Below are 12,957 nucleotides of genomic sequence, written 5' to 3'. Positions count from 1 at the left end.
AAACCCCCAAAAGTGGTCTTGGCACACACTTGGAGTTGGAAAGAAGCAGTATTTTTTCCCAAAGGCCATTAAAATGGTAAATAGGTTTCAACAGATGGCTTCAGCACAGCAGTGGAAAGCCCAGGCAAGGACTTTGGGGTTAAATCTCATTATTTTAGTCACCTGGGACTGGCATATTATTCCAGAAAAACCAACATTTATAAAGTTGACAGCTCTCTCCTCATCTCTAAAATAGAGACGGTGAAGGTTGTCTTCTCACTGGCAAGCTGATGGGGGGGGGGGGCTGCCTGTGACCTAGGGAATTGAATGTCACGTTTTTTGACACTTGTCAAACTACAGCTCACCCAGTCTACAGGAATATGATAACCAAGAACCTGTATTACTGATGGGCCAGGACTTTTATACTCAATATGTTGCTGGCTTTATTATTTTTTTCAGAATCATTTTAACATTTAATGCTTCTCAATTAAAGTGATTTCCTGGAGTGGATGCCAAGCTTCGTTTAGAATGCGCATTAACCACTTTCTGTATCGGTAGTTAAAGGCACTGAGGGATTTAAACAGCAATCCACAAGTCTGTTCAGTCAAGGTTTGGCGGAATAAAGCAGATTATAAACAATAATATATGTCTTTCTCTTCTTTTTTTGGAAGGGTTCCAAACTCACAAACGGAGCTAAAGTGCTATAAACATATCCAGGACTAAGCTTTGGGCTCTGCAAATGTACTCCGTGAAAGCCACGGGCACTGGCGGTGCCACTTTTTATCCTGTGTGTGTACGTGTGCACGTACTTTAAGAGAGCTTTTTATTACACAAAGTGTCCATCAACTGAACTTACCTTCTAAACATTAAAATGGGAACCGGGATTGCTACACAAGTGAGAGGAAAAATAAATCCTGGCTGCAGCGTGGATGATGAATTTGCTGCTGCCGCTGCCCAGGGCAGCCCACTGAAAGGCCCCTCTCTATTCCTTAATGCCCTCACAGTCCTTTAAGTTCAGCCACTGCATCCAGTAGTTTTAGGTTCAAATGGTCTTTTTCCACCTCTAAGAGAAACCCACACTGAGTGCCTAGAGTTCTACCACGAGGCAGGTGCGTGTTATAGGGGCAGGTCCTTGGATGTTTCCCTTCTGGTTTTAACCTCAGTGTTCTAGTTGAGAACTCGTGTTCATTCCTTCTAAGACATGTAGGAAGGAAACAAGGAAGATTCTGTCCTGAGTGTAAGCGAGCATGTACCCTGTGAACATCCTGATCTGGTTTTTAGGGCTGGGGGCTCTCTATTGCTGGAAGAAGGAATACTGCCCTCAGAAATGACTCCAGTTCATGAATTTCCAAAAGAAGAGAGATTAAAAATGTAAAACGATCACTTATTTTATAACTGTGCGAAGAAAAAGTGATGTAACAAAACACAGGAAAGAAAAATTTGAATAATTTATATATAAAAGTAAAAACAGTAATAAATAAAAAACTATGAACTCCTAATAACTATGATGATCCGTACAAGGATTAAGCCATTAAGTTCTGCTTTTCAAGTAGGAGCATGACAACAATATTTCAAGAGTAAGTGAATAAAGATGAGATTAAATAGCTTTTCCTGTTCAATCCTTTAGTGTAATGCCAATTAATGCAAATTTGAAAAATTGATCATACTTGGTGCATAATAAACCTTAGATGATGAGTATAACAGGGAAGCTTTTTTTCCCTTTGGTCTGATAATCACTATACTTTGACCTAAACCCCTCTGATTAAGTAGCTGTGTATGGTTACTGAAATAATTAAAGATGCTCAAGGTAAAGCTCCAGTAACGATCATAATAATTTTTCAAATCACATGATTATAAAAGACTGCATTGAAGGCTTTTTATGCTATAAGGAGAAAGTCCAATATGTATATATAAAATCCATGAAGAGGCCTGATAAGGCACCTCTGAGTGTGGTTGCTTTTGTTTTCATTTTCACTCATCCTGATAATGTGGTACAGGGAAAACTTTCGGACTTGGTATTACAGGTTTGGAAAATCACCTTGATTCTGGAAAAATAAGATCATGTATATTGAAGTGTTTTATATTTATATAATAAAGCTTATATAAAGATGGGCATTTCTACTGTTTCTATTTGTATAACCTTGGACAATTTCCCTAACAATTCTGAGTTTCAATTTCCTGATTTGTAAAATAGAGAAAATACCTATTATTTCTACTTTTATAATTATTCTGAGGTTCAGTTAAGATGCTTGTGTGTAAAGTCCTATACAAGGTAAGGTGTGATTACTGTTAACATCGTTGAAGTTAAGATGTATTGACTATAAGATACATTAGTTTATGCATTACTAAGAAAAAAAAGCTGCCTATTCAACTATAACATTGTTCGTAAAAGACATCCAATTTTGGATACTTTAAAATGTGAAAAAACGTGCATCTTAAAAGTCATCAAATATAGTATTACGACGACTATAGAAACATCTGACACAAAACACCTTAGGGGCTGGGATTTAAAATTCACTCAATAAATATTTAAACTTGATATTTTCATGACTGAATTGTTGGTGGGTTACATACCTTTTTGTGATAAACATTTACTTATGAAGGGCATTTTTAGGGACCTGAAGTTTGAGGAAAGCCTTCATGTTTCAACTGTTAAATGCTAAATAAGCATTGGAAAGTCTTCATGTTCAGCTGAAGCATATATTAGCCTGGCTACTAACCCTTCTGCAACCCAAGCTCAGCTCTGTTCCCATCACACACCTTGTTCATTAATCCTCAGAGATGCCATATTGTACATGGAATAATAACCCATAGCTGAGTAGTTAAACCTGGCAGGAAGCTAAGAAATACCTATTTAATGGAAAGGTTCACTGGATTATGGCAACCCTTTAGCTGGAAAATGCTGAAACATTAAAAAAAAGCTATAATAGATATGATTCTAGATATTATACTTTGGTTGTTACCCTTCTACCTAACAAGCATTAGTGATAACAGTATGTGTTCAGTTGGCTGACTTCTTATCTCTTTATTAGAGACATAGTTATAGTAGGTTTAAAAGATTTACTTTTTGATTATTAACTTATTAATTTCTATGAGACTTTTCAAGATATCTCATGCTATAGCTTGAGATAACATCATATAAGTACTTCTAAATTTCCATGATGATGGGAAAAGGGAATGACAGTGGCCTGGAACAGTGCCTGTCAGTTAGAAGGCTCTCAAGGGATATTTGTGGATTGAAGGGTGGAGGAGCTTCAAAACTTCACGAGTTCTGTGGTCCAATAAAGGGCTGAGATTCAGCAGACTTGGTCCTAACTGTGGCTCTACTACCACTCTGTGACTCTGGGCAATTTAAGTAACCTGTTAATGTCTCCGATTCATCCTCTTTTAAGTGGCCTTAAGAGCCCTTGCACTACCTACTCTACAGGGTTACTGTGGAGGGATGACAGATTAGATAATGCCCGTGAAAGCATTCTGAAAGTCAAAAGAGCTAAATGCATATAAAAAGCCATCATTAGTCACACAGAACTGAACATGTGGGCTCATTTCTGCCCTGCAGCAGAACCAGAGGTCAAATAGGTCAGGGTCCAACTTTTTGGCCAGGGCCTCTTTAAAAATTTCCAATCGTGGTGATCAGTGATAAAACTGTATGTGTATTGTTGGAATCTTGACCAATGGTTTAAAAAAAAGATGCACTTCTCTCATTCTTTCAAATAGGCACAGCAAGACCCCATACATCATCCGGTAGAAGCACTTAAAACTGTGAAAATTGGTTCAGTCAACATATTACTGTATTTCATTCATGAATGAAATACTGTAACAAGAAGCCAGAAAAAAGGGGTTCTATATGGGACTCACAGACCACCGTGGAGTTCAGAGATGGGCTTCAGGAGATCCTCAAAATTCCATGCGCAACACTGTGTTCTAGGGGGAGAGTGATCTGGAACTCCGCAAGAGTTAACACTGATTTAGCTGACTCAAGCAAGAGTTCTGAAGGTAACAGTGATTCAGATGCTTTTCTTTGCCTCCTCTGTAATGTTTGTTTACATGATTCTCTTTTTATTCCTTGTTTTTCACTAGTGTGTATCAAGACTACTGTGAAGGCAATCAGGGCCTCTTAGATCAGTTGATAGAGGGCAAAGTAAATGACAGCGTTGAATAAATATTAAATACAGAAAGCCATTAGCGTTGTTCTGATCACAGTATCTCCCGGAAAGAAAAAGAAGAAAAAGCAACAAATTTCCTTTTTCACTTTATTAAGGGCATAGGAAAATGGGGTTAGGTATGTTTTTATGTGTAGACACACATCTATAGAGGTGGCTGGAGGACAAGACAATAGAATAAATGTGGAACCGAGAAGGAGGTTAAAGTAGAAAGGTAAAATATAAATAGTCTGGAAAATGCAAGTTGTAAAGTAGCAGAAAGCAACTATTCACAACACTGACAAACGTCTTTAGTTACCCACTACCTAAAGATGCCTCCAAGCCAACTGGTTTCCAGTTTGGGAACACAATGGAGAGTCAATTTTTAAAATTCTCACGTACACTAAAAATAACAAATCAGAGAGTTTGAACCAAGGGTGAGGTAAACAAAATCCCAATCCCAGTAAACATTAAAAAAAAAAAGGCTGAACAATTATTTTGAAGTTCTAGTTGAATCACGACTAGAAATGAACCTTCAGGGAATTCCCTGGTGGTCCAGTGGTTAGGGAATTCCTTTCACTGCCGGAAGGCGTGGGTTCAATCCCTGATCGGGGTTGAACCCGTGCCATGCAGCTTGTGGGATCTTTGTGTTCTTTGCTTGGTGGTAATCGCTGCAGCTTTGGCAATGGAACTCATGATCTGGCTGAAGTGTGATGCACTTCATAATAGTTCAATAATTTAAGGGGAATGAAAACAAACCAAGATCCAGTTTTCTCTGACATTTATGAATGAAATCTTCCCCTTAATAAGGCACAGGGAGATGATCCACAGATTGTTATATACGACAGTAAAGTTTTTGAAAATTCAGATACGGGCAACAAAAGTATAGATTTTGGAACCTGATTTTAAAATGCACTTGAAAATGTTAAGTTGATGACTTTTTTTTTTTTTTTTTTTTTGCGGTACGCGGGCCTCTCACTGTTGTGGCCTCTCCGGTTGCGGAGCACAGGCTCCGGACGCGCAGGCTCAGCGGCCATGGCTCACGGGCCCAGCTGCTCCGCGGCACGTGGGATCTTCCCAGACCGGGGCACGAACCCGTGTCCCCTGCATCAGCAGCCGGACTCTCAACCACTGAGCCACCAGGGAAGCCCGATGACTGTTTTTAGTGATAGCTTTCAATGCAAATATGAAACCTTAAAATAAAATGAATAAAAACCAAATTACATTCTTTATTTAAAAACAACCTGTTTTAGATGTGGCAAAACAGTTTATTAAAAACTTGTCTAATACATACCCAGGTCGAATTACAAAAGAGAAATGAAAAAAGAAGTTCCTTGATAGCTTCTTGCTCAGATAACTACCCTGTAAATTGGAAATGAATAAACACTTCTTGATTTGCTAATGTCCGAAAAATGCACAAAGTAATATCAATTAAAAGCTTCATGCAACATCTTGGTCACTTTTACTGTAACTAATGAATAATGTTACTTAAAACACATTCAATTAATGTGCAACATGAGAGAATTTAGCTGAACAGTAGGTTGCCATGTAGCTGGGACTGTGGGAAAAGAACAGATAACGAAGAGAAAGCTCTGCTAGAATTACAGTAACATTTCAGTATGTCCTAACGTGCTCATCACTTCCACAGATAATTAAGAAGTCATTTAAAAAATGAATAACCTTGGTGAGTGGTTTTGGTTTACATCTCAGAAAATAAGAGGTTAGAAAAATCACAAAATAAGCAGCATTAGTAATATGCCTCATTGCTGCTCTGGACGGGCTTGTTCCAGAAGGACAGGTTAGCTTGAGCTAATGAAACTCTTGTCCATTGTTGAGGGCTCCACTAAACAAGTTTATTACTTGCTATCTTAGGAGTGACACGTTAGAAAAATTATCTTTTAAATGGTCATCTTGGCATCTCAACTTGTTTCTTCATTTCTCTTCCTATGACAACTATCTACTTTCCTCACATAATAAGAAATGTCAAGGAATTTCCCAGATGGAGTTCTTGAGGCTTAAAGGGGGAAATGTAGGGAGCCAGTTTCACCAGCGGCATACTTGTCTATTCTTTAAATAAAACCTGTGGCGTACTTCTCTATGTTTTTAATAAAAAACAGAAGTGCTCCAGAAATAACTTCAATCACACCTAAGTACTGGGGCATTACGGCTGTTTCATATTAGACCCAAACAGGCCTAACAGTTCAGGTCTGAGCTAGTTACAGAGACCACTGCCATATGCGACAGGAACGTGATAGCCAATTAAAAGGGTCCTAGGGAGTTTCCTCCCTGTTTTGTAAAGGTGAGTTTAAGGAATCCTGACCTAACCAGTACATTCTTCTAGAATATGTGTTTCCATCCTCAAATGTCCAAGATTCTGAGGTTTTTCCGTAAATCTGGTTGTTCCTCTGATTTCTATATCCCTTACGTGACAAAACTCTGCCCTTTCTCTCTTTTGCTTTCTTAACAGCCCTCTTCTTTCCTATCTTCCCAATTCTGTCTGACAAAAGAATAGATGTTTTAGCTACTTATTCAGACCAGCTGTACCAAATGCCACGAGACCGTGTGAGCTCCACCATATTGGGATTTCAGGGAACTTTCCCTAACTGTCAGTGTAGTACTGCCGGTTCTACTTCCCTTCTCTATGTTTTTTAAAAGAGCAGTCGTGTTTAATATTGTGAAATATGATGCATCTCCTCCTCCCCCAGCCTCTAGAACAGTGATAAATTTCAGAGCACGTTCAGCGGAATTGGATTGTATTATGCACAGAACACATGTTCATCACCAAACGGTACTTGCTGGAATATATGTAAGTAGAAGGAATTGCTGAGACTTCAAAACCCCAGTTTCTCACAACTGATTTTATTAGCCAGTGTATACCAAAGAGGGGTGGCAAAAGAAGGGCTATTTTTGAAGTTTTCTTCCACCACTGAAGCCCTGTGCTGTTATAGACTGTGGGTTTCCAGTCTTTTGATTAAGCCTTGCCAGTCGTGTGCTGCTGTAACATCAAAGTGACCGCTCTGCACCCTGTCGCCTCCTCCGGCAGGCAGCCATCCTGGTCTCGGACTGTGGGGTCGGCGCCGGACTGGAGCAGCAGCTCAACAATGTCCAAAAACTCACAGGCAGCAGCTGACAGGAAAATCGACAAATACGAAAACCAAGTTACCATGAGACAGAGAGTACTAGACGTCAGCAGGAAAGGCAAGTGCTGAGCAATAAGGAATCCTGAACAGTGGGCGACGGGACAGTGGCTGGGGGTGATGAGGCCTTGTAACGGAACTGCGCCGTGACGGTGGGTTTGCCGGTGTTAGGAAAATCAAATTTGCCTTTGTGGTTGCCCAGAAGCTAACAAACAAATACATTTTTTAAAATTGTGAGGCTTCTGGACTCTATTCTTCAGGATGGGATGAAGGGAAGGAACAAAAATAGTTTAAGTATTTCATTTACTTTGACCAAAATGATAGGTTTGTAGGCTAAGTCAAAAGGCTCAAAATACTGTAAATGTCAAAGAAAGGATTTTGTTTTGTCTTTGAAGAGGGGATAACTGGGTAACTAACTGAACTTTAAAATTCGTAAATGAAGAAAGAAAAAAAGGTGGCCTAGTAATCAGACCATCCCTCTAAAGCAACCTTAAAAAAATGGTACCAATCACACAAGACACAGGAAGAGGAAAAGGGCCTACAGATATCAAGACTTATTATGAGGATGGTATGGTACTGCCCCCAGGATGGACAAACAGACCAAAAGGCTAGAAGAGAGAGCCATCCATTCTTTTGCACACGTACAGAAACTTGATTGTGACAATGCTGGCATTGAAGATCAGCGAGGAAACAAAGTTCCATTAATTAGATGGCACTGAGACAACTGGGCTAAAGTCAAAAGTAGGCATTTCACACAACATAAAACACAAATAGCAACAAACATATGAAAAGATGAGCAACCACATTTGTAATCACGGAAATAAAAATTAAAACCAGGAGATACCATTGCACACCCACTAGATAATTGAAAACTAAAAACTGAGACAATACCAAGTGTGAAGGAGGCCAGGAGCAAGGGAGACTCCCCTCTGGACTGTGGAGAGTGTATGCTGTGCATCACTTTGGACAACACTTTGGACAACAAGTTGGCATTACACCTTAAACCTAAACAAATGCCTACCCTTGGACCCAGCAATTCTACTCCTAGTTATACTCTCTAGAAACCTTTGCATGTGTTCTCCAGGAGATATCTGCAAGAATGTACATACAGTAGCCCTGTTTGTGATAGACCCCAAATGTAGACAACTCAAATGCCCATTAAGAATAACATGTAAAAATAAAATATTGTTTACATATACAATGAAATCCCTTACCAAAATGAAAACTAATGCCCTATAGCTTCATATAACATGAGTTTATCTCTAGAGCAATGTTGAAGGGAAAAAGCAAATTAGAAGAATACATACAGTATGTTTCCATTTAAACACAATTTTAAAAACAGGCAAGACTAAACACCATTGTTCAGAGACACAAATACGAAGTGAAACTCTAAGGGAAAATAGTGGTATGAAATTTGGGATAGTGCTAATCTGGGGTGGGGGGTGGTATAGGGAAGGCCATATAATTGGACAGGCACACACACAGGGGGTTTCAAAGATACTGGCAATGTTCTCTTTCTTAAACTACGTGGTAGGTATACAATTTTTTAAAGGTACATTTTAAATTCTTCATATACATTTTATATAGAATTTTGCACTGTGATATATTACACAACAGCAACAACAAAAGGTTTTTAAAAGAAAGGGAGAGCAAGAAGGGTAAGTAGTTTGATTCAATGAGTATTTTACTGAATACATACCATACCAGTCCTATCAAGGATACAGGTAAGATTCCTGCTCTAAGGAACTTAGAAGGATGAGTAAACACTGTGGCAGGTGGGGACACACACACACACACACACACACACACACACACACACACACCTGCAAAGGTGAGGGGGATGGGGAGAGGAGGAGGAAGCTAAGGAATCAGGAAAAATACTACAAGTAGGTGGTATGTAAGCTGAGCTTTGAGGACAGAGTAAAATTCCAGGTAAACTTAGAAGAAAAGGCATGCAGAGTGACAAAACAACATTAAGAGAAGGAGGAGAGCACAGGGAATGCTGAGAGAACTGTCTGCTGGCTCAGAGAAGCAATATAGAGCGTCAAAAGCAGAGGCTGGATTTAAGTTAAACTATACAAAGCCTTGAAAGCCATACTAAGAAGTTGGGCATTTATGAGGAGGGGAGTAGCATAATTTGACCTCTGTGTTAGGATGATAATTCTAGAGTGACTTGTAGAACCTAAGCATTTGTGGCAGTTAAGAGACTGTGGTAGTCCTTTTCGGGGGCTTGAAATTAGCTAGTGTTGGCAGGAGTATAAAGAAGGGACTGATAAATAAATGCTGGAGAGGGTGTGGAGAGAAGGGAACACTCTTGCACTTTTGGTGGGAATGTGAATTGGTACAGCCACTATGGAGAACAGTGTGGAGGTTCCTTAAAAAACTAAAAATAGAACTACCATACGACCCAGCAGTCCCACTACTGGGCATATACCCTGAGAAAACCATAATTCAAAAAGAGTCACATACCACAATGTTCATTGCAGCTCTATTTACAATAGCCAGGACATGGAAGCAACCTATAAAGATGTGGCATGTATATAAAATGGAATATTACTCAGCCATAAAAAGAAACAAAATTGAGTTCTTTGTAGTGAGGTGGATGGATGTAGGGACTGTCATAGAGAGTGAAGTAAGTCAGAAAGAAAAAAACAAATACCATATGCTAACACATATATATGGAATCTAAAAAAAAAAAAGGTTCTGAAGAACGTAGGGTTAAGATGGGAATAAAGACACAGACCTACTAGAGCAGGGACTTGAGGATATGGGGAGCGGGAAGGGTAAGCTGTGACGAAGTGAGAGAGTGGCATGGACATATATACACTACCAAACGTAAAATAGCTAGCTAGTGGGAAGCAGCCACATAGCACAGGGAGATCAGCTCGGTGCTTTGTGACCACCTAGAGGGGTGGGATAGGGAGGGTGGGAGGGAGGGAGATACAAGAGGGAAGAGATATGGGAACATATGTGTATGTATAACTGATTCACTCTGTTATAAAGCAGAAACTAACACACCACTGTAAAGCAATTATACTCCGACAAAGATGTTAAAAAAAAAGAATAAAGGTAGAATTCTAATTAAAAAAAAGTTTGTGAACACTAAATTTAATAATTAACGAAACTGATATAATGTCATATTTGTAGACACCTAGCTAAACATTTAATTATTTATATTTTGCAATTTTCTTTTTGTTTTCTGGAGCAAAGATATTTTGTTTCAGATTTCAGGTACTTTTATAGGTTTTTGAAAAGCTCTTAGGCCCAAGGCCTGTGATCGTAATGTTTACTGAATAAAACAGCCTGAGTATTTCTACACTTGATAAAATTACTGATAAATCTGATTATATAGAAACCTAAAACTGATAAATTTGAACACAAATTTAAAACAGCTATACCACACACACAAAAATACTATATACAAAAGTAAACCATAAACTGGGAAACATATTCACCTACATAACACAGATAAGAGCTAATATCCTTAACATTAAAACAAAAAAAAACTTTAACAAATCAATCCAATGGTCAAAAGAATTAGAAGAATCAAAGATGACACCTATGTTTCTAGTCTTGGAGAACACATAGATGCTGGTGACATCTCTAAAATAAGGAACCAGAAGGAAGAGCAAAGTTTTTGGAGGGGAACAGAAGCAGAAAATTATGGAGGGGTAGAAATAATATTGTTTGGGACATGATAAATATGTGGTACTAGGGGATATCTATATTGATAAGCTCAGTAGGGAGGTGAAATTTGAATCTGAAAAAAAAACCCCACTCACCCCATACACACTACTATCTCCATTTTTACTGTACTGTGTGACTTTCTGAAGACATATGTTTTGGGCTCAGGATTTTTAGCAATTTTTCTGGATACTCTTTAAATATATTTATATTACATGATCACTCTGGCCAAAGAGCTACCTACCTAAGGTGGTTTCCCTTACCATGCTGGAGAAATACATTTGAAAGAGACATACAGATTATTGAAAATTCCTAATGGTGTCCTTACCAGTAGACACATTTATGTGGTTGGGAAATAAAAAGCTTAAGAGGCAAAGACTGTTAATGCCCGTTATTAAATTTTCACTTGTAATTTTTACTACAATTTACATTCATCCACTTTGGTTTTCATTGTTGATCACTAAGCATGTTTTACTAATTATTATTTTACATTATCTCTACTGGGTTTTCTTCTCCCTATAAACAGGCTTTAAGACTTCACTAGCTCTCTTTTTTTTAAAATTAATTTATTTATTCTTGGCTGCGTTGGGTCTTCGTTGCTGCACGCGGGCTTTCTCTAGTTGTGGCGAGCAGGGGCTACTCTTCGTTGTGGTGTGCGGGCTTCTCATTGCAGTGGCTTCTCTTGTTGCGCAGCATGGGCTCTAGGCGTGCAGGCTTCAGTGGTTGTGGAATGTGGGCTCAGTAGTTGTGGCCCATGGGCTCTCGAGTGCAGGCTCAGTAGTTGTGGCTCACTGGCTTAGCTGCTCTCCAGCATGTGGGATCTTCCTGGACCAGGGCTCAAACCCATGTCCCCTGCAGCGGCAGGTAGATTAACCACTGTGCCACCAGGGAAGCCCCACCAGGGAAGCCCCACCAGCTCTTTAAAAGCGCCATTATCAAGCCTACTTATAATGATTCTCCTTTGCCACACCTGGCCTTCTCTCTCCACCAGGCTTTCACTAGACTCTACTGCAGTGAGCCTGCATCAGAATCACCTGGAGGGCTTGTTGGACCACAGACTGCAGGGTGCCCCCCCCCCCCGCAGTTTCTGATTGGTAGGTTTGGAGCAGGACTGAGAATTTACATTTCCTAGCAGGTTCCCAGGTGATGCTGATACTGATGATCTGGGACCTCACTCTGAGACTCAGGGCTCTACCAGCGTGCCTCCTGCCTCATACTATTGGTCAATTTTCACAGCTAGAGCCACTTAACTCACACGTATTGATAATGCCCCACACAGGTAAGAAGGAACACAGGCCTCTCATTGGCTAGGTGCGACGTAACTTTACGTCGGATGTGACGTGGGTAGCAGAGCTGAGCCTTTGCTGAGTTTTCCAGCTCCCGTACTTCATCCTCTCCTGGATTCTTTGCTGAACACGCTATTTCCTCTGGCACTACTAGGACGCTTTGATTTCCCTTGCTCCGTTCCTTCTGGAAGCGGAAGATGAGCAGGTAAGTTCACTACCCGCATCTGGGAATATACCTGGTTGCCTTCTGGACATTTGTGACGGTGCTGGTTTGCCTGTGCTGATTTTTTTCCGTTGTTTGTTGTTAAGACTTTGAAGTTTGCCTTTTCTGTGCCAGTGAGTCTAGTGTCCTGGGTCTGGCGTTCCGGGCCTGACTTCAAATACCCCAGGCTACCTTCTTCTCTGCTTTTCAAACAGTTTAACAATGTTGTTGTTAGTTCTATGACTGCTGCGCATTCTTTCCCTATCCTGATTTCTATATGTATTTCCAGACCCCTCAACCCCGGGCTCCATCTTCCTAATGCTCTGAGACTCAGGGCTGGCTTGGTCTTTTTCCTCTATGAATGATTACTTTTCTGGTAAGATCATGAACCTTGGCTGGAAGGTTGTTTTTTTTTCTTTTTTTGCGGTATGCGGGCCTCTCACCGTGTGGCGTCTCGCGTTGCGGAGCACAGGCTCCGGACGCGCAGGCTCAGCGGCCATGGCTCACGGGCCCAGCCGCTCCGCGGC

General features: G+C 40.1%; 1 protein-coding gene across 2 annotated transcripts in view; it reads right to left on the bottom strand.

Annotated features, from left to right (window-relative positions):
• Positions 1–4,245: 4,245 nt before the first annotated feature.
• The window catches only part of ACBD6 (acyl-CoA binding domain containing 6), a 228,571-nt gene continuing 219,859 nt past the window's right edge, over positions 4,246–12,957 (bottom strand). For both annotated transcript variants that reach the window (XM_079929795.1, XM_079929796.1), the window contains one exon: positions 4,246–7,247. In XM_079929795.1, coding sequence (XP_079785921.1) covers positions 7,093–7,247 — 155 coding nt within the window. In that variant the 3' untranslated portion in view covers positions 4,246–7,092. The remainder of the gene's footprint in view (positions 7,248–12,957) is intronic.

Source organism: Stenella coeruleoalba (assembly GCF_951394435.1).
Source record: "Stenella coeruleoalba genome assembly, chromosome: 1".
In the NCBI taxonomy this organism is placed as follows: Eukaryota; Metazoa; Chordata; class Mammalia; order Artiodactyla; family Delphinidae; genus Stenella; species Stenella coeruleoalba.
Note: the sequence above shows the minus strand (reverse complement) of the source record. Positions and strands in the feature narration are given on the sequence as shown.